General features: G+C 34.6%; 2 protein-coding genes across 2 annotated transcripts; both read right to left on the bottom strand.

The window, feature by feature from the left end:
* LOC18785048 (protein VASCULAR ASSOCIATED DEATH 1, chloroplastic) lies at window positions 1,290–12,858 on the bottom strand. The gene is made up of 18 exons (XM_020557559.1): window positions 12,135–12,858; window positions 11,784–11,843; window positions 9,668–9,718; window positions 8,824–8,889; window positions 8,376–8,471; window positions 8,150–8,251; window positions 6,412–6,509; window positions 6,133–6,320; window positions 5,641–5,681; window positions 5,105–5,186; window positions 4,887–4,973; window positions 4,686–4,740; window positions 4,287–4,353; window positions 4,009–4,108; window positions 2,784–2,845; window positions 2,659–2,698; window positions 2,096–2,400; window positions 1,290–1,805 (listed from the first exon to the last, which is right to left on the bottom strand). The coding sequence occupies exons 1-18, from the start codon at window positions 12,327–12,329 to the stop codon at window positions 1,557–1,559; spliced, it is 1,944 nt and encodes a 647-aa protein (XP_020413148.1). The 5' UTR covers window positions 12,330–12,858; the 3' UTR covers window positions 1,290–1,556.
* On the bottom strand, window positions 13,601–14,614 carry LOC18786787 (hydroxyproline O-galactosyltransferase GALT3). The gene has a single exon (XM_007220992.2). The coding sequence runs from the start codon at window positions 14,591–14,593 to the stop codon at window positions 13,739–13,741; it is 855 nt and encodes a 284-aa protein (XP_007221054.2). The 5' UTR covers window positions 14,594–14,614; the 3' UTR covers window positions 13,601–13,738.

Here is a 23,039-nt window from a genome sequence, read left to right as displayed (position 1 = left end):
TTTTGCCCTAATCACCTCTATTTGCATGAAAATTGGGTCATTTGTGAATTTTTAAGCCCAAAAAAATATTTATAAAAATTCAAACAAAAATATTCCAATTCAAACCCAAAAAACCGGGAATCAAACCAGATTTTGGGCAAATCAGACCGGACCGATTTTTTTTAAAAAATTCCATCAAAAGCAAACCAAACAAGACCGGATGAATAATGTCAATTTCAGTTCAAATTTGAGGTGAAAACCGAACAGTACCCACCCTATTGTTTTTCATTCAAGTGATTTTTCTAGTATTAGCACATAAAATAGAGTAGAGGATTATATCATGTGGGATTCTTATTGGGTAAGCTTCACAGCTTCATAAGGAAGTTTTACCCAGCATTAGTGCTCAAGGAATTGGGAACACCCACCCAGAGTAAATACTAATTTTAAGCTGAATGCTACAAATAGAACAAGAAATTAGAATGGAAGGATAGAAGCTGTGATCCGAAATTGATTGCAACGGCCCTTCCTTCCAGAGGGTGCTTGCCTACCACTGGAGCAGATTGAAGTTTTGGCTGTTCCAATTGGGATGAAAAAGGCAGCACCGGACCGGTAGTCTCCCAATGATTTCAAGAATAAATAAATAAATAAATAAAAAGATTTTCTATTTAAACCCTGCACTTCTCTTTGTTCACCCCAATACTTAAATCATTAAGCTGTATGTTTTATTATTGTGTAAAAAAACAAAAAAAGTCATCCAACTTAATAATTAACCCAGTACATCTATACACACACCCCACCACTCTTCATATTAAGTTCTAAAAACCTCCTTCCAACTTCTTGTTTACAAACTCTCTCTCTCTCTCTCTCTCTCTCTCTCTCTCTCTCTCAACAATGCCCAGGTGTTAGAATTCCAGTTACATTTCTTGGAGAGAGGTAAAGCTTTTCTCTTTTCTAGAAAGTATTAAATTTCAGATTTGGGGATTCATTTGTGTTTTTTTCTTTGGCTGGGAACAAAGAAAATTGTTGAATTTAAATAGAAAATCTCTTTTAGTTCTTATTTTTTCTGTTTGGGATAGTTTGGAAAGATAGCAGAGTTTTCTTAAAAATTATAAAGATTTAAATTAAAAGTTAGGGTAAACTTAGAACACGGGGTGAACTAAGAGAAGTGTGGGGTTTAAATAGAAAGTCTCTAAATAATAGCCTACACAGTAACTTATCTTACTCTAGATTTTCCAATGAACAATTAAAGGTTATGATAATAAGCACCCCATCTATTAATTTGAAAACACCTAACAAAACATACGATGTGAAGAACAAAGAAAAACCGAAGCGATGTGCTCTTTAATTAACTACTTTGAATCAATTGAAAACATTTGACAAGCCGTGGATCGCCATTCCAATCCCAAGAGGAATGAAGAATATAGATTTCTATCAAGAGTTTCTCTACAAGTTTATTGATTTTACAGGACAGAACAACATACATTTCTCTATGAGAAAACCAGAGGAAAAGAAAAAAAGAAAGGGTAATAATAAACTCATTTATCGTCGCTAGAATGAGAAGGATATACAATTGGATATTACCTACGCTTACTAAGATGCTTAAAGTCCTCAAGTTGAGCTTTTAAGAGAGCATGCTCATGCCGCATGCTCTCAAGCCGAGTCTCAACAAAGTGCATCTCATCTTTAAGGTGGTGGATTCGCTTCTCCAGCCAATTGGCGACTTCAGACGATCTTTCGCCTACTACACTGCCCAAGCTGCTCGTGTAGTCTGCAGGAGAGTGCACATGGATGTGTTGGGGTCTAGCTAGCAGCACGAGTATGCTCAACTGCAATCAAAGAAACAAAACACATATTACCAACAGCAAAGAAGGATTAAGAAAGCTGATACAATGCAAATTCCCACCGATTGTCACATTATGCATCGTGCAACATCATGTAAACAAATTAGTGCAACGAAAAACAAAGGTCAAACTAGCAGCAACTCAGTCCAACATGACAGCAATTCCAAGGAAATATGTAATACTCTCTATTTATTTGGTACGTAATTGTAGATTCCAGAGACCCAAAGTCAACATATAATTATAAATAATTGACCAATCTGGTTGAGATTAAATACCTGCATGATAAAAATCACGACAAAAACGATAACTAAGATTAAGGGAAGATGGCTGCTTTGACTTCTCAAAGATGACCGGAATTTCATCACAGATTCTCTTAACCATGATGTAAGAGGGGAAGCATCAATCAGATTTCCTCGCAACAGATTGCCAACTCGCTGGTTTGCATCCATGGTTTCAGATATGTGTTGCATCGTACTATTTTCACTGGGCTCATAAAACATTTCTGTAGATTCACCCATCTCTGCTTCAATTTCAGAATGAACTTCACATTTCTGAATGATGCTAACCACAGGAATCCTCTCTGATTATCAAAATAAAGACATGTATTAATCACAGTAACCATATTGAAGATTGTTGCATGAATCATTGTACATTGTAGTAACGTCAGCATCTACATCACCAACGAATAAAATATTGTTCAAAAACCCAATTAATTACGTGTCTACACCAACTAGCTATTGGTCCAGTGGTACTTCTCTTCCCGATGTTGGAAGAGGTCCCAAGTTCGAATCCTCCCTCTCCCTCATTGATCAAAATTATGTGTCTGCAACAGTCCTACCTTTTCTTTCAAGATTCTTCGCCTTCAACAGTTCATGTGCCTGAAAGAGACATTAATGTGCACAATCTTAAGTAACTCTGACAAACTCCAAATTCAACATAGATGCGTAAAGAAATAAATGATACCATGTTTATCCAGGTTTCAAAAACTTCTCGACATTCTTCCATGGTAGACTGTACTATTTTGCCTGTGATCACAAACGCTCACTTCATATCAGATCAAGCTTAATCTTAAGTCTCTGATGTCAAGACAGTACAGCAAACACACAAGCACGCTTTCAGAATCTGAATCTTGTAATTGAAATAAAAATACTTTAAACTTTAATGCTTGCAAAGCGTATAAACCCTGAAGCCAGACCAAGGCAAAGACTCAAATGCCTCGAGCCTCAATGGGCTCAAATTCCCTGGGGATACAGCACCCTCACCAGGCTTTCAGGGCCAAAACAAGCCCAAAACATGCTCATGACACCATACTTGGAATTTGTCTATGATATCTAAGAAAAGAAACCTTTTTGATTGATTTTACTCTTCATATTTTAACTTCTATTTATTGAGCAAAGAATCTAGGACTTGTGTCAGTATCCAACTCCTGAAAGAAAGACCAGATCAATAAATCCATTTCAGCCCCAACCTTTAAATTTTATGATTGTACAACACAGGCTTGAAACCCCAAAAAAAACTTTAAAGGGTATAATGGTCCTTACAAAAATAGGATAACTACCCACAGGAGTTTGCTTTGTACAGTACTACCCAAACAAAAACAAAAATTTACAGAGAACCGGAAAGGGGTGTGTGTGTGTGAGGCCTCCGGGCTATGAGCCAAACCCCTTAGTCTCATGATCAAAAGAGTTACATGTAAACCTATAACGATAGATTGTCATTACACTGAATCAGTGAGAGAAAAAAAAATACTTATTCAAAAATGCCTAGGGGGTGCAACCAATGTTATGCTCTCCATCAGTACTTCCCTAAGAGACAATGTCCCTGTGAACAAAATGTACATGTATAATCTAAAATTATTTATTTTGTCAGACATGGCTTGGACGCTACAGAATCATACTCTTGAAACCTTCCGAAAGCAAGTAGCTCATTTTATAACTGAACTTCAATAGTTGCCACTATCATTTATATTCCATTTTGCTAGAAAGTACAGAATTGTATATTCATATGACATTTTACTACATCTGGATTACACATGCCTGTCATTGCCTGTTGTCTACTTTTCGTTGAAAACTGTGACGTTTGCCATGTTCTCATCAAATCATTTTTCATGTCACTTGTTCATATCCATGATTGACCAACACAAACCAAGATAAATTCAAAAAATAAACAAGTGTTGTCCAAGGCACACCTTTCCAAACAGTTCTCTTTGAAAATGCCACATTCACATAAATCTTTAAATTGCAGCAGTCCTTTGATCCATCAGGATCTCTCTCAATGTCCCAAAGCCCCTGACATGGCCAAATATGAATTAAGTATTATAAAAGTAGTATTTGGTTAGAAATAAAGTGACTTGATATACAAAGACTAAGGTTTAACAAGGTAATCAATAAATTATGAAGATAATTTGTGTTAAGACATATAACACGTAACGTGGAAATGTGAAATTGGATGAAATGTAGCTTATACCTCAACCCGGAAATAATCCGCATAAGGCACATCGCTGATTTCTTGTGATGTCTCAATAACTAAATGGCTGGCAAGAGTCAAAGTAAATGTGTCAAGAAAATAACAGACACACTCATTGGATCATTTATGCTAAAGATACAAAAATATAAGGTAGAAGAATTGAAGAACAGATGTAAGAGAAGTAGAAGTTTAAGAAAATAGCTTGTTGAAAGTTCACAAGACAGAAGGATAATACATGAGTTAATTTGCCAGCAAAAACCGGATCTGCATGTGTGCGATCTCAAATTGACATGGTACCTAAGTTAATTTGCCATACCTTCCTGACAATAATAATCACAATTTATGGAAACCAATTCAAGAAACATTTTAAAATGGCATAATAAACAACATATCAGAAACCTGTTTCTGTGAACTCGAAATTTCTGGAGCTCCTGGCAGCTACCAAATTTTGCACCTTTATGACAACACAAAACGTTATTTCAAGTGCAAAAATGAGTGAAATGTAAAATAGAATCAACCTACAAAGCATGTAAGCCCGTGTAATAAATTCATGAAGAAAATGACAATGTAAAAATGCAAAAACATATAACGCAGCCATACCGAAATAAAGTTTTATTGGATGCTGAAATGAAACATCACGGGTATGCCCAAACGTTTCATGAAGATGCCATGGAGTACACTTTAACTCTGAGAAAGGCATAAAACCATCCAAACAAAGAGCAGATAAAAAATTAGACTTTTCCCTCTATATTCTAAAACCATCAAGAAACCTGAATAATGCAATAAATAGAGGAATTCCTCCAGTTCCAGGTATTTACCTTTATCGCCACAACTTCTATGAAATGATTCGGTGAACACGTCATCAGAAAAAAATAAACTAAAGAAATCTTCAACCTTTATCTGCACTTCATGGATTGGATGTTAATTCAAATCAAACTTTCCCATAATGGAATCACTATTCAAAACAAATAAATAAATAAACATGTCGCAGAACATAAAAGAGTAAGTTACATTCCTCTCCCTCAAGCTCTGTTCTAATTACAAAAACCTCCCCTCTAGATTCTACAATTACAGTTTATAATATGAATGCTTGTCATGTAGACATACATTAGACAATAGGGTATATTCAGTATAATATAATCAATCTATCATATCAACCCATCATAACATATGGGGTAAAATGTCATGTAGACATCAAACATTACAAAGATGGAGTGTTATGTTCCACTCAAGAAAGCTTACTGTTATTATACCAAACTTTAAGGGAGACGAATGTATTTACTCAACATAAAAACAATCAATTTGAAAAAATCGTAAATATAATGTGATTATTCCAAAAAGAAAAGAAAACTACCGGAAACTGCGACTCCGCAACCTTTGTATAACATTCTGGAACTGCATATCATAAATAACCAGCTCAGTTAACAAGACATAAATTGGAATTGATGGATTCAATATTGCTCAAACAATGAAATTTGAAGAATCAAAATTATAGAAGATCAATTAAATCACCCAAAGCCAGTCGCCAAGCAACACGCACATACACACGCGTTAGAAAGATTTGAACCCATGACCAACTTCAACCCACCCTACCCTTTTAGAACCTAAACCAAAACCTAGGGACTTATCCATGTATGATTGTGTCAATCTGAAATAAATCCACAGATCAACTGACCCCAAATACTACTTTTAGAAAGTGTGTGGTAAAGTAGAGATTGTGTTCCACAGGTACATGGCGCAGCACAAAGATGATTATAACACACACAGGAATCCAAGTTTGATCAAAGCTCGACCTTGAAAAATTAAGAAACATCAGCAATGATCCCAGATTGTAGAATGAACTTACTATTTGGGGCATCATAACTTTCCTCCTTCCAGATCAAAGAGTCTTTCGAACATGAAGGGCCACCATTCAGAGATGGTTCTAGATCCCCTTCTGCAATATCTTGTGGCTCTGGAAGTGACGTCAACACAGAATCATCTCCAACATTGGATGCAGGCTTAGAATCTTGTGAAATATGAGCGTCCTCATTCCTGATCCATGCATGTGCAATAAACATAGTTGAGTCACAGTCAAAACATCACATATCAGACTAAAATGTTAAAGATATTTCAAATGAAGTACCTGTCAGTGGAATCCAATTCATTAACTAAGCATTTGGAGCTTTCCACGCTTTCAATTACAACTCCATTCTCTTGGCTGCCGGTCTCAGATATTGAGTCCTGAGAGAAAAATCAGCAGATAAGAGAGTGGAGGAGGCGGAAGGTGGGAGAAAGAAAAGGATGATGTTATATTTTTGGTTAAGCACATATAAAATGTAATATACCATGGTTGGCAAGCAATAGAGATAAATAACTGTTCAAACTTAACAAACTGCTGAAGTCTCATGCGCACATGTAAAGCTCATGAGTAACCAAAAGACTGATCATACATAAACACGTGTTACACGCAGCTCAAGTTAACATAGAGAATGTGACACATATATGATAAACTCCACAGTTGAGCTAGTTTTACCCTTTCAAAACTACAATTGCAAAGTACAAGTGACCCATAACAGAAGTTCACTTTATCCTGGTTTCTGACAAACATCAAGAATCACTAACATCCGTACGTAACAGATATTCAGTCATCCCCATAACTCAAAATACCAGAATTCACACTCATGTAGACATACACTTCAAACTGTAAATCTAAAGTTTAAAGATTAAGCAGAGAAACAGGTGAGATTCTTCATGTAAACAGGATTTTGTTGTTGACATGTAACACAAAAGCACTTACAACAGCAACTACAGGGAAGAATTAATAATAAGTAAAGCTTACAGAAATTCATTTTTTTTTCTTTTTTTGACTTAAAAGTTGCATTCATAGACCAAGTATTTTATACTCACATCAGCAGCAACAACAATAACAATTATAAAATGCAGATATGAAAATAACTAATTACCAAGCATCCTTTCATGAATCCTCTCAGCCACCAGAGATGATAAGTTAATACAATCAAATCAGTGGTCGCTAAACCAAATTGAGTGGAAAACCTTATACAACTAGACTGGATTTCTACTTAGTACTAGACATTATGGACATCCCTTCATGATCAAGGAGCAGTCTAAAATCCAACATTAGGGACAAAACCACAACAATCTAAAACACAAGACTACATCTGCATTGTCATTTCGAATTTCAATCGATTTAATGTATGCACTATATCAGCATTGGCCTCGTGCGTGGAGAGTATAATATCAAGCATTAGAGTAATTTTCAGAAAAAGTAAATAAAGATAATAATATGATATTTAAAAATCAAGTTCATTATAAAAGCATAAATTGAATGCTGGGTAAATGGATACCTAGTTGAAGTTAAGAAGAGGAAACAAAAAATGACATCATAAACTATGGATTAGGTAGCCTCCCCTAGTTGTCGCTCAGTGTCAAATGTACTTTTGGCTTAGTTCTTTACTTGCCTTTCACAATGTTCTGTAACTATTATTAGACCTTAACACATTCTTGTAATTATTAGTTCCATTTACCTGTAACTATTAATTAGGCTCTTACACTTCCCTATGATTCTATGACTATTAATTAGGCCTTCACATTTTCCTGTAACTATATATACTGAGATGAATAGAATCACTCACAAATTCTCAAAGCCTTACACTATAAAAAATTATGTCCTGTTATGTATGGTTCCTTTTTAAAAAACAAAAAGAAGGAAAAACGAGTTATGCACATACTAATTAGGAAACACAATGAAAGCTTCTTTCATGAAATTCTGTAGAGGTAAAAGCAGAAGTTATCAATGAATTAATACATTTAAACAGAACAAAATTTATCACCACTAAGTAATACAATTAAATTTACAACACCTGCTGTTCTGTATTCACTTTGGCACCATCCACATATTGTGCCCATCCATCATTTATGATCCTAAGAGCTTCGTCACGGGACAGAAAGGATGCAAAGAAGTACTGCCAAATCAATAAGTGGTGTAAGACACTGGTGATACTGAAATGGCATTGAACGCAAGGTGTTTACAAGATATCATCAGTACAAAGCAAAAAGATGGAATACAAACATCAGATTTGGCACTACCTTCTTGGCTCCGGCAAAAATTTCTATGGCATTGGGGAAGATCCCTGCTGTCTTCGCTCTTTTTACACTTGTGACTTCTTGTAATGGGATTATTTTCTGAAGTGGAATTTACTTTTAGTACATAATCTATTTTTTTAGTCTAAAGCAAAATTGAAAACATAATGTTACACAGAAAGTGAATCAGTTTTAAGTCTCCTGAAATAATTTATGGAACCATTTGGATCCATGGGAAACAGTTGCATTCATTTCTATGCATAACCACCCTTTTCAGGTTCTTCCTGACTACAAATCACTCAACAAATGTCCTAGGAACAAAATTGGAAAAAGAACTGTGTCTGCCTAATGTCCTATGAAAATGAAACAAAGGAATACACGACATATAGCACTCAGTTCGCAACAATTGTAAAATTCATTAAAATAGAAGTTTAGAACAAGTTGAACACCATACCTTTGTCTCATATCCAAATATATTTGAGTAAAAGCAAATATAATGAATAAACAGGTACATGTGACCCTACAAAATACATAAAATTAAAGTTAGCAACACCAAGCAGAACTTTATTCATTAAAGATTGCCATTCGATCAAGATGCTAAAAAGAATATATAAAAGTAAAATTTTAGCCAAAATATACTATGGTAAAACATAACCTGCCAAACAATGAGAAGCAGTACAACGGTTTAACTATAAGATAGATACTTGATGCAGGACGCGTAGGACCTAAATTTATTAGTTTCCTAATGTATTTGTTAGTTTCCTAGACTGATACCAATTGATGTAGTACAGCCCGTAGTAGATTAAGCACTAAAACAATAGAACAGAGAAGAATATAAGAGACCAAGGAGAAGAAATAGAGATCGAAAAGACGAGATAAAGGACAGAAACAGTAGAACAAAGAAGAATATCGGAGATCGAGGAGAAGAAATATGGATCGAAGGGACGAAATCAGAGAGTTCTAGGAAAAGGATTACTCAACATTCAAATCTCCATTTTAAAGAACTACATGGGGGTATTTATAGCAAACTAAAACCTAGACAAATAGTATACAAATCCCTTGCTTAAACAGAAATCATAACCCAAATAAATTAGGAAACTTAAAACTAGAAATCTGGAAATCTGGAAAAGTAGAAATCCTACTAGAATTTGGAAAACTAGAGTATCTAGGAAACTAACAAATACATTAGGAAACTAATAAATTTAGGTCCTACGCGTCCTGCATCAATACTGCAACTCCTGACATAAAACTTAATATTCAAAATAATAACCTATAAAACGTATCAAATGAACCTGAACCTGAATAAGTATGTTCTCCTGGAATGCACAGTTGAAATCTTCAATGAGGGCCTATAGTGAAAAGGAAAAAGTGAAAATGTCAAAAAATAAATGTCAAAAGATATACTCAAATAACATAGAAGTTATAGTCAACTCTGTGCATACATGTATGTGAGTGACTCTGCATGTGTGTGTGTGTGTGAGAGAGAGAGAGAGAGAGAGAAAGAAGCAAATCTTGCTCTACTCATCATCACATTGAAATCTTTATAACTATACTAATATTAATAAATATGTAATGGCATGTTCCTCTGTGCAGAGTACATATAATATGTGCCATAAGTGTTACATTGAACAGAGTACACTTCAATATACAGATGGACTAAATGTCATCCAAGAAGCCTATAATCTGTGTATTCTTGCAGGCCACAATCAAGCTTTCTTTTCTGAGAAGTAAAAGATAGAATAAGCTTTAGTAGTCCTTTCAATTACAACTTTACAACTTAACTATAAAGTGAAGATATCCAGGGACAACCAGGCGTCTTAACTCCTATCATTCATTGCAATGTCTTACAGCCCACACGCTACTCCCAAGCTAACTATTCACATTATAGGTTACTGGAAAAGTGGATTTCCACTCATGCTCTATGGTATTAGTCATCAACATCAATAAACAGGATACATCAGAATTATCCGATCGTGTTCATATATTTGTAACATTCAGTAGAATGAAGTCACCTGGGGAGTGTAAGCTCAACAATGATTTCGACATATATTAACTCTTCTTTTTTTTCTTTTTTTTACATAAGGCTCCTAAGCCAAATTTAACAGGTAATTTTGTCCAAAACTGACGATGCTGCTCAACTCTGCATCTGATTTCTCCACCAATGCATTTGTGAAAGTGAACAGACACTTGAATTTCTAACATTGTTCATAAACGTGATGGATGTTTCAATGCCAAAAGTGGGTTAGCGGTCGGAAAACACATCCCTTTCTAAGTAGCTAAACATACAATAAGGATTATGCTAACAACTCTGACGACAGTAAGACAGAATTAAATGTTTAAATTAGGATTGTCTTAGTGATACAGAATCAGAAAAGCAAGTTAACAAGGAAAACTAAAGAATTGAAGATCAATAAGAACCGACCCAAAAGGGTGGGAATACTGTGTATATCTAGTTGATACTTAGTGACAAAGGATCTTAGTGCTTTCAAAATCAGGTAGAGCCTGCTCACAAATTCCTGGGTACTTACTGTGATTTTCAAGTCAAGAAATATGTTATTTCTAATTATATATATATGACATAGTATATTTACTGCAATGTTTAAAGGAAGAGAGATTGAAATGTGAGCAACTATGTTAGATTTTGATGCGTCCTTCTCTGTGTGATGCTTAAGTACTCTAGGTGTAGTTCCTAGGTACTCCTTTGCTATTCTTTGTCTTTTATCTACTACTATTCTTCCAATACGTCAGTAAGCTATTAAGGTTTAGCTCTAGCAAACTTCCTGCATCTAAATACAATCAAATACTAATCTTTTTCTTACTAATCACAGGTCCAACCTTTCTTATCCTAGAATAGTCTCAAAGACATTATTTTTCTTCTTAATTTTCTGCCATAGTCTGGTCATTATTGCTCTCAGATCTACACCAAATCAGTTTATACTCAAATGATAAACTTGTCCCATATCGAACCTAGCCCTCTTTGTCATGCATTGAACCTATAAGTAGTTGTGCATCAGTAAATAAGCATAAGGTTTCCTCAAATTTTGGTTGACAGAAACGATTGCCTTCCTATTTGATATATATCGATAGAATAAGGCTGTGGTAACATTCTTTCTGCTTCTATACCAATTAAAGAGAGAATGAAGATGGAGATATCCATATATATCCTTGCCATCTAGCAAAAATTTGATTTGAGGCTAGGTTCTTAACATCTTTAAATAAAATATCTTTGGCGGCCTTACAATCCACCCTAATCAGGAATTCTTTATTTAAAAGATCACTTTCGAATTTCGTGACTGCATGAACAATGGCTAGGATTTCCTTATTCAAGGTTGAGTAATTTTTTTGAGCATATAAATTTGTATTAAAAGGGAAAAATAAAAACTTTGGATAAAACCCAAAATCTTGATCACTCACTTCATCAGGTGGAAGACGAAACAACTGGCGATACTCTTCACTCTTCAATGATGCTGCAGACTGTAATATTAAAGAAAATAAATCAAAACAATTTTCACAAGTTTCCTCAGTTTATACTAAAAATCATTTCTCCAGCAAACCAAATCTTATTTTCTTTATTTTCTTTACAAATAAACCAAATTCATTCATTTCTTCTTCCTAAATTGGCATGTAAAAACTAACTAATAAAGAAACAAGAATTTAAAGTTAGAAAGCCTGTATTGCCAAATTGGGAGACCAAAATACGAACATTCCAGAACTGTAGCACAACACAAGTACATAAGCTAAGTGCGTTAAATGCGAGAAGAGGACCTGAGCATCGACGGTGGGAGAAGAATTGCAAGGCTCGCTGCGATCGGGTGTGTCGGCAGAGTATGAGAGAACCGGCGACGACGAGCCTTCAGCTTCGGAGGCCGGTCCGGCGGTGGAGAGCCTAGACGGCGAAGGCTCCATGATCGGGCTCTGCGGAGCTTGGATCCTCTCCGGGCTCGCGGAGGCCACGGACATGGCGGACGGGGCTTCGGGTAGGGATTTCGGGTCCGGAGTCCGAGAACGACCAATGGACTTTTCTGATTCGGAGGGGGAAGAGGGGAGGGGGGTTTAGAATAAAAAAAAGTGTCGGTTAGGTTGTTTGTTTGGTGGGTGGAGTTTCAGTCTACGTCAGAGTGAATTTTGAAAACGAGGGAAAGTTAAGGGAGAGGTCTGAAGAGAGTCAGTCGGCGACGTTGACGTTTTTACACGTGGCTTTATCAGTCGGCTGCTTTTCTACGTTTTTTTGTTGTTCTTCTTTTTCTTTTTGGAAACGACGTTATGTTTGGGGGTTTTTTCGGTTTTTTCAACGGATTAAGTATTTGTCAGGTCGGTAGGTTGGTACTTTGAGCTGAGCCCGGCCCGAATGACAAGGTAAAATGGAGCTAGAGGCCCAAATAGCTTGTGCTAAACTAACCAACTTCGAGACCAAGTTCAAGTTGCTAATTTGTGATCTGCTACCCACTTCTTGTTGGGGCAACAACACCAACTTATTAGTATTATCACGTCATACTCAATATGGTTACACCAATTAGGATTTATTTAGAAGTTTTTTTAAAAAATGCATTCAAAATAACTAAAAGTGTTTTGATACAACGAACTTATAGCTCAAATGATTAAGAGCATTTGTTCTTGTATTCGAGGTCCTAAATTTTATTCCATCATCTGCCAATAATCACTTGTATCAAAAAGTATTTCTAACAACACTTGTTAAAAGTGCCAATGGTATACTATTTGAAGTGCTTTTCCACAAGAAACTTTAATTTTTAACCACTTTCTAGAGAAGCATTTTTCAAACAAACCGTTAGTAAGATTAGTTCAATAATTAATACATCACTTACAGGATTAATTCACTACTATGATCTAAATACGTGGTCCATCTAGAATTATTGTTCTAGAGAAAAATGTAACGCACCAAAAAGTTTGAGTGTTATTCCTATGTTGTCATAGGTTTGAAAGTTTTTCACATGACTCAACTTGATATGAATTTAGCATGTTTGGTTGATAGTTGATTGACACGATCTCGAATATGACACGGCCCCTAAACACGAATAATAAACAGATTGAGTTAGTATTAAAATAAATAATCTGAATTTGACATGAACCATGATAAACACCTTTAAAATGATTGTCCTTTTCATTTCTTTATATGTATTGTATAAATATATATTTTTTTAATGTGTATTCTAAGTGAAGTTGTATAATTATAAGATTTTTCTTTATGGGTATGTCTCAAAGTAGGAATCCGCAATAAGGAACTTGCTTGGATATAGAATGATACAAAGAATGTCCACAGCAATACTAATTAATTTATATAGCAAAGTAAGAAACTAATTCTAGCTAATTTCCTAATTAATTGTTGAATCAAAGATGGTAGCGATAATTAATTAGAGAACTTGTTTGGTTACATTGAAAAATTCAAGCACGTGCAACCAACGATCCCATCTCTTGAGCCTGTGAACAGCCACAGTTTCTGGTATAAGCTCATGTGAGCACTTCCCATTTGTTCCTGGATAATCATACATTGCTGGCTTATTGGAAAACCTGTTCCTTGCCTTTCTTCCCATCTTCAACCATTTTCCCACCATCTTATCCTCGGGACCAAACATCTCCTTTCTAGGAATGTCAGATTCTCCAATCCATTCAACCAAATCCCAGGACAACAAAAACCCCATACCGGACATGTACTCCACAAATGGGTTCATGCTAGCACATGGGATTACAAATCCGTAGTACATGTCCACCCTAGGCAATGGTTTGAGGGACAAGGCAAGTGGCTTGAGCCTAATGAAAACATCGTCATCCGCCTTCATGACATAGTCGTATTTGCGGGGAAGGATGCCCGGGAGCGAAGAGAAATAGGTGTAGGTTTTGCCATTGTTCATGTTTTCGGTACAATTGAGGATGATAATGTCGTTGAATCGAAGGATTTCTAGAGAAATTAGTATGCGTTGCTCGGGTTTGGTGAGGTTACAAAAGATGAACTTGACGTCTATTTTGGCAATGGGAGAGGATTGGATGCCATATATAAGACGGAGAAAATGGCGACGATCGTAGTTGTCGGCACGAGTTAAAATCCCAATCAAGAGGCTGAATTGGGTTTGCAAGATGGTTGTTTTGGAGGAAGGAATTGATGGGGATCTTATTACTTGAACATTGAAGAAGATGATGAATAACAAGAGGGGGATAACAAGTGAGGGTAATGCGACTAACATCATCCTCTTCCTATGCATTGTATGCATTGATCTAATTTTGGAACTTTTTTTTTCAATTTGGGTTTGGAAAGAAATTATAAATATAACATATAAAAGTATGCTATTCATGCTTTTCTTGCGTTTTGGTTTGTAACTTCTTTTCAAAGTGACCATAAACTCAAGTTCTACATGTTTCATTCATGCCTTCTAATTCATGTGAGAAGAGAGCTTAAGTGGTCTTTGGCTAATTCTCGTGCTTCCTCTGGAATTATTAGGGTAATTGTCGTGAATTGGAAGGCAATGTCATGTGCAGCGGAAGTGATGGCCACTAATGTTCATTTGGGTTTGACCCATTTTGTCTGGATTAGATGATCCCACACACATCATGAATGGGCATGTGGGTCCATTGAATATGGTATATTCGGCATATGATCTGAAACTAGGTTTGGATCCTTTTGGGCAAGCCCCTATAGCCTATAGGCCTAGGTTTGGACCTAACTCCACCTAACTTAGCTTTTGGCGTTCAACAACAACAAAAAAGAAAAAAAACATGCTTTTGGTTTTTCTGTCAATACATACCAAAATGGGTCTACAAAACCCACAAAGGAAAGTAGAATTCCCATTAGAACTATGGAGCGTAAAAAATTCAAAGCACATGATCTTATTATTATCAGAGTGGAGAATTGTAGTTACCATCAGAATTCGACTTCCGTCTTTCTCTTAGGTCTATTTTAGTTCGGTAATTTCTTATTCTCGTGTTTGAATTAATAGAAAAATTGAATTCTACATCATCTTTATTGAGTAAGATGTTCACATGCCTAGTTGAATATTTTGTCATTCAGATCCCAATCTTCTCTCTCTCTCCTCCATAGAGAAGAACAAAAAGGTAAGCTCTATGTGCAGCTATGCTCCTTATTTAGTGCAGGATTCAAAGGTAACAACTGGGAACGCTCAATGAGAGAGGAAAAAAAAAAAAAAAAGTCTTTGGTCCACTAAAGACCAACTGAGGGAATGGGAATCATGAAAGAACCCACTTTGAATGCCCTGCCCTTTTCCTAATTCCAATGCCCAAAACCCACACTTTCAAACCTCTAATTTGCCAACTTTTCAAAAAGCAAGGAACAAATTCAAGGCCCACAAAAGATTACAAAACACTTCTTTTTGGGTTAGTGTGTTTTTGTTTGTATGAAATTTTAGCATGTGAGTGGTAAAATATTGAAAACTAATCATTTTAATCACCAAGTATAATTAAAAAAAAAGCTTAATGGGATTGGTGCTTCACATGACAACTTGCCTGCCCAATTTGATCGTCGCCATCGACGACAAAAGTTTTGCCAATCATGATCCACATCATCCAATACAACTTGCCTGCCCAATTATAATATTTCTCTGTGATTCAAGGGTTCAAATTTTCACAACTGACGAGTAACTTTGGAATTTACCACAGTGAATTCATATGCTTTTTTATTTTTGCCTTGTACGTATTCTGCAGAAAGTACTGAAAATGTTGCACTCTAACCCCAATATTAATAGAGTAAAAGAAACTAGGATAGAGACTTGGTTGTCTGTCTTCTTAACATGTGATCAACCTTTAGGAAAAGTTTGTAGGGATGAGAGTTGAATATTGAACTCACAATGACACCCCCACTTTTATGTCTTGCCAAATTGTGATGAATTTGATCCTTTTCTTCAATGATAATTCATCACATCAATATCAGTGCACCAAAAAGATAAATGACAACCAAATATATATGTGTGTGTGTTGATCCTTTCAGTCTAAAATAGAACTATTAGTCTATACATCCATTGTTAGTTGATAGTTTGGAGAAGTTATATAAATGATAAACTTGAATTTGTTATAAGATAAATAAGGATATTGCTTGATCAAAGAAATTAATAATGTTTAATTTTAACTTTCGACGCGTGATTATCAACTAGCTCTTAGTTTAGTGGTACTTATCTTCTCAATATTAAAAAAAATTTCGAATTCGAATTCCCCTATATATAATCAATTTTTAATTAAAATATAATTTTCTCACTTGTATGCACATTTGTACCATGAAGTTCTTTAAATACACTTTTTATTCCATGACAAGAAGTTATATATGATACCAATTATGCAAGCAATTTCTTTATGTTTTTTGCTTCTCCATGTCACTAAATTACCTCCCACAAATGTCGGTATTTGGGTCAGGATATGAGTCAAAATCTGAGTCGAGATCTGGGTCAGAGTCTGATTCAAGGTATGGGTTGGATCTAAGTCTTGGTCAGTATCGGGGTCTGAATCGGGATCGGGATCTAGGTCTAAGTTTGATTCGAGGTTTTTTTCAGTAACTGGGTCATTCTTGACATCAATTCTTCTAAGATTGGGGTCGGGGTTGAGGCTTGGTTCTGTATCTTCAAAAATTGGGTCATCTGGGTCATCAATTCTTCAAGATTCTTGGTCGGGACCTAATTTTGGATCTTCAAAAATTAGGTCATTTGGGTATTCAATTCTTCTAATTTCTAGGTCTGGGTGGTAGAGGAATTGGTGGTGCTACCTCCATGGGGGATGATTGGATCTTAGTCCCCCATGGCAGCATCAACATGTGGTTGGTTAGGGTTTAGCAACAATCTCAAGATCGCCACTTTGATACCATGCTAAAATATGAGAAACTATGAGAGAATATTGTTTGTAGGAATTTTCTGTGAATTTTTCTCCTTTTATGAGGTCATACTTACACTAGTACAATAAAATCTTGAAGGTTAAGGAGAGTAATAACTCATAATTTTATTTACGATAGAAAATCAGAAATAAAAACAAAATCAAATACAATTAATATAAAAATTCTTAATTTGCCAAAAAAGTCACAAATCATGCCAACATATATATATACTAGCCCCTTGACACATGCTCACGCATGTGCCAATTGGTTTTCTTTTTCTTTTTTATTTTATTTTTAGAATTAAGAAAAGATAACAGGGTAGTTATGTTCCATAAAAGTAGGACATATTATCTTATTTTGTTTTTAATTTTAATTTTTTTAATATTAAAAAATATGAATTTACCATATTATCCTCATTTAATTAATAATTTCAATTCTTAATATTTGAATTAACAAATGACATTTTCTAATATTTTGAATGTTTCACCATTCTCTGCGTTTTGCTTTATATATATAGATATATGTTTACAGAGAGCTTCCATTGAGGGATCCCTCAAATAAGCTTATTTGAGGGACACCCCTTGTAGGCCCCACTCCGGATTGTATTTCACTAATCCAAACCGTCTATTTTGTAGATACTCATTCAAAGATCATCTCTACAAAAAATCACTTGAATCCGATATCATTTGACCACTCAATTAAGTTATTGAAATTTTAGCATTTTCTTGAAGCACCGTGTTCATTGATTTTGTAAGACACAATTGGATGTCGAAACGGTTTCCGATTTGTCTAATTTTTTGTAAGGATGATCTATAAATGAAGACCTAAAAAATAAATGGTCTGGATCATTGGGAAAAAAATTGTAGGGTACCTTAAAGGGCGTCCCTCAAATAAAATTATTTGAGGGATCCCTCAATAGAAGGGGACTGTATATGTTTATATATTATCTTTTGGCATGAAAAGGAAAACTATTAATTCTTGACAAGTCTATCTCTTCCGCGTGTGTGAAGTGTCCTTTTCATTTGACTAAGAGAAAACAGAGAAATGAAGTCCTTGAATTCTTCATGAATCATATGAATGTGACATATCATGATGGTGTGGCTCCATTATGTTGGACATAAACTGATAAAAATACTATAGACTATGACTTATAATGCCCTTGCCCTATGCAAATGTCTTCTAGTTTCGACAAACTCAAAAAATTATTGTAGCAAGAGTTTCAATCTTTTACACAAAATATCTCCTCTCCCCCTTTTAAAGCATAGATAGAACATCAAAAGTTGATGTTGCCAACACGAGAAACAGAAGAAGAAAAAAAAATAAAAATTTGGCAAGTACAGAGATTCATTGGTATAATCATACAAAAGATTGTGAAAGTACATGAATTTAGCCCCATTGGCAAGTTGAGATGGTGGGAGAAGAGTTACTGTAAATATATAGACCATATGATCAATTCAATCTTGTTCAACATAAATGAGAAAAGAATATTGGAATTAAACAAATCATTTCATTTTCTGATTAGGCTTGTCGTCAAATTCAAATAAATTCTTTTAAATCCCTCTATCCCAATGAAGCCTAATAATTTTTATTTATTTATTTTCTGTTAATAGAACAAAGCGTGGCACGAAACAGTTCCAAGGGGGACTACAAATTTACAGACTGGGAGGAGCAGCAGAGAAGAGCAGAAGCGGGCCACTCACTGACTTGGTTTTACTTGGTCTCTCAGTCTCTTCATTATTCCCCCAGTCGTCGTCGTAACCCCGAAACCCTTCTTAACGCTATTGTAAATTATTGACTTGAAGAAACGCCATGCACGTACACTAGTTCTGAATCCATCGACATCCTCATGCACGCCAAGGCTGCCTCATTCGTCGTTTTCTTCTTTCTCCAACCTTCTTCTTAACTTATCATATGGTTTATTTATTATCACTTGGTTTGATTTAAACTGATTAAAACTTGCTTCATTCTTGTGTGTAGGTGTGTGTGAATGTCTTGGTGAGATATATTGAGATGGGATCTTTCTTCCCACGCCCCATTCTTATGCTTTCATTTTGCTATTTGTCATATCATGTTCGAACTCGTTTGAGACTGTTTTTGTAGGAACGATATAAAGGTTTTTATTGGAAGTACGTCAAAATTTTAATTGAAAATTCACATGTTTATTGGAAAAACACTTGAAAGTCACTATGCCAAATTTCACTTTCAGCAACACTACATAGGCATCGGTAAATGCCCAAGACTTCTCATAAAGAATTTTTTTCTTCCTAATAATGACTACTATTGATCAATAATATATACAAACAAGACCATAACAACACCACAAAGAAATTGTATTAGCAAGAAGTTTGTAGCTCAAATGATCAGATGAATATATTCATGCACCCGAGATTGTGGAAAAGTTGAGGCCAAAACATTTATCTTGATAATCAATTAATATTAAACAGGAAATTACTTCATATAGTAACAAGTAAACTTTTCTCTATTTAACTTGTACACACATGATATATGCTTACAGATAAATTATATAATATAATGTAGGTATACTTTTTAGTTTGATCATCGCTGCATTATTTCTAGGAATAATACCTTTCATCAGAATTTCCAAATAACAAACTACGTATGGTGTGGTAGACCCTATGCCCTTCTTTTTTTAAATTCTTTTGGTGCACTACTGGCCCAAAGGCCGCCCCAACCATCATTTTCACATCATACATGAATATATATATATATATATATATGAAAAGAAAAGAAAGAGATTTTGTTTATATACAAAAGAAAAAACGAGAATTTGTATGAGGTCAATATTGTTGGCATTATATGGATATCTAAACCCAAGAGGAAAATAAAAATCCATCTTTTATGTTGGGAGAAAATCAATCACCAAGGGCATACATTTTTTAAAATTTTTAGTTTTCAATCTTTGAAGTTAAGATTGAGTTTAGGTCCGTTTAGTTTGTGGAAAAGATGTGATGAGAAATAATTTCTCATGTCTTTTCCAAGGGATGAGAAATAGAAGATTCATTTCTCATATTTGGTAATGCTGGGAAAGTAACCAGAAAATATCACTTTATTTCCTTTCACATGTTTGGTTTGCATAGGAATATAAAACAAAGTTCGTTTAATTTTCCAATTATAGCCATATGAAATCAAATAAAAAAAGGATGCAGTTAATGCTATATTGTAATTCTAAATTGTTAATGGGGACAAAATGGTAATGAAAAATGTGCATTTAATGTTGGCTCATTTTCCCAAAATTTTCAATGAGAAGGAAAACAAAACCAAGGGGGGAGGAGGACTTCACTTTTCCCCTTACTTTTCCATGTGTCAGGTAACCATTTCTCATGTATGGACTTACCAAACATGGGAAAGTAATTGATTTTCCACCCCAAGCCTCCTTTCTCATGAACTAAACGTAGCCTTAAAGTTTTACTAGAATTGATTGCTAGCAATAGTAGGATTGTAAACATTAGAGTAGGTTAGTGATGAAAATTCTATTCCAATTTCAATAAAAAAAAAAATTCATAATTTCAATATCCATTTCAATTCGGAAAACTCGGAACTTTCAAAATTTTTGGAAAATTTCAAAGCTCATATCGAACACTTGAAAAAAAAAAATTATATTCTAGTACTTGGAATAATTTGACCATATCTTTTTTGGTAATTAAATTATATTTAGTTTAGAAAGCATTTTTGCTCACCACTTTAACCAAGGTGTAACCTGACCACCATTCTCAATATTTGACATGTGTCCATTGACATAACCATGGTTCCATAAATACAAAGTAAAGAGTTAACTATGGTTATACCAATGAACACGTGTCAAGTGTTAAGAAGGGTGGTGATGGTACACTTTGGGTTAAAGTGGTGAGCAAAAATATTTTCCTATTATTTTTTAACATGAAATTAATAATTTTATGTAGTCTAAGCTTGAAACCCCAATATATTTTGAAATCTCGAGATCCATTCCAATTACAATCCAACTTTTTCTGAATTTTCTGAATTTGGAACTTTCACATGACAAAATTGATTTAGACTTGCCAAAATTGAAAATTTTTGAATCGAATTTTCCAATCTAACTTGCATTATATAAATGAAAATTCCATAACGAAAAGATCTGGTATTGCCTAAAATATCCTCATTAATTGTTAAGATATTTGAAATGGAAAATTCTTTTCCTTTCAATTTCATATTCAAATAGGGAGGGGGGACAATACAAGGGATCTTGAGCCTCTGCATTTAGCATCCATACATTTATACGCATTTAAGAGAATGTTAACCATTAGATTAATCTAACGAACTTTAATAAGTCCACATCATCATAATTGTATTGAACCAAAAATAACAATTATTTGCATCTTATATTTATCCCAATAACTCTGAAAATGATAATAATAATTAAAAGGTATCCCAACAAGCAGCAACCATCTTCTCCGCAGGAAAATAAAAACCCATCTTCCCCGACCTAGCCTCTTACTCCCACTGCCAGCCATGGTAGCCATCCCTCACTCTCTTTTCCTCACACACACACACACACACACCTTTTTTTTACCAAGTTCTATAGTTGGCAGACACATACAAGATTTTCATATGCAGTATTTGTGGCCAATTAATTTTCATTTATGAATTTGCATACTTAATTGCAGTATTATGTTAAAAAGATTTGGGGTTCATAAAATCTCTTATTAGGCCTGGTTGAGAGTTAGTGATCCCAAATCGAAGGAGAGAAAGAGGGAGATAGAGAGAGAGAGAGAGAGCAAGAGAGGCGACCATGGCTGTTCTTTGGGGTAGGGTGTTGCGTGGTGGGGTATTTTATTTTTTTATATCTTTTATTTCAAAGTTATTGGACAGATATGATAAGGTGCAAATGGTTATTTTTAGTTTAATATAAGTATGATGATGTGGACATACTAAAATTCATCAGATTAATTTAATGGTTAATATTATCTTAAATGTGTGTAAATATACGAATGCTAAATGCAGAGGCTCGGGATCCTAATACAATCAAAGTGATGGATAATAATAATTTCCTTAACTCCCATATCAATAGGTAGATTTTTTTAAAGACATTTTCTATTGAGAGGGCGGTAATATATTAAATTCACACACACTAACCCAGGACCTTTCCTGGCAGAGCAATTACTCTAAACCACTACACTAGTGAGTCCTTTGCTCTATTGGTATATTTAAGTTTCTTATTTTTGGCAAAGAAAAAAAATGAATTTATGTTTCTTAAATTCATTTTATTAAAAAAGAGGAATTCAAACTCAGAAGTTCTAAAAAAAAATTTGAGAAAAAAAACCACCAATCAAGTGAGTTGGTATTTCTTAATGGGATCATTTTTCTTATCACTTTAACCCAAAGTGTATCTTTTCACCACCCTTCTCAACACTTGACACGAGTCCAAGGATGAGAATTTTCCTCATAGGTAAGGATTTTTTCAGGGATTCGATCTTAATGGGTCAGGTATGAATGATAAAAAACGGGTATAGGGACGAGTATGGGGAATTTTTTGAGTATAGTGTTCGGGGAAGGGTGGGGATGATATTTGAATCCCCGACTCAAAACCTCCCCGTTTATAATATATATTATAGTATATATAAATAGGATATTAAAGTGATTGTGTGCTAACTAAGTTTTACATTTCCTATTATTATATTAAATATTTATATAATTTATACGAATATTAAGACACACTATTTATATATTTAATTAATTCCCAGTCAATATGTAAACATTCTTATATTGTCTTTATACGCATATATTATCATATATTCATTATCTTTTGCTAAATCTATTCCTTTTCTGTTAACAAAATAGTTTTATATTGATTTTTTCTTCTGCAATGGGGT

Source organism: Prunus persica, chromosome G2, assembly GCF_000346465.2.
Source record: "Prunus persica cultivar Lovell chromosome G2, Prunus_persica_NCBIv2, whole genome shotgun sequence".
Taxonomy (NCBI): domain Eukaryota; kingdom Viridiplantae; phylum Streptophyta; class Magnoliopsida; order Rosales; family Rosaceae; genus Prunus; species Prunus persica.
Note: the sequence above shows the minus strand (reverse complement) of the source record. Positions and strands in the feature narration are given on the sequence as shown.

Bases quoted from the DNA above. Each gene is read 5' to 3' on its own strand.
- LOC18785048 (XM_020557559.1), bottom strand. From the start codon at position 12,329: ATGTCCGTGGCCTCCGCGAGCCCGGAGAGGATCCAAGCTCCGCAGAGC. The intron at 11,844-12,134 runs GTCCTCTTCTCG...TTAATATTACAG, and splicing joins CTCCCACCGTCGATGCTCAG to TCTGCAGCATCATTGAAGAG. The intron at 5,682-6,132 runs GTAAGTTCATTC...TATGATATGCAG, and splicing joins AAGTTATGATGCCCCAAATA to TTCCAGAATGTTATACAAAG.
- LOC18786787 (XM_007220992.2), bottom strand. From the start codon at position 14,593: ATGCATACAATGCATAGGAAGAGGATGATGTTAGTCGCATTACCCTCA.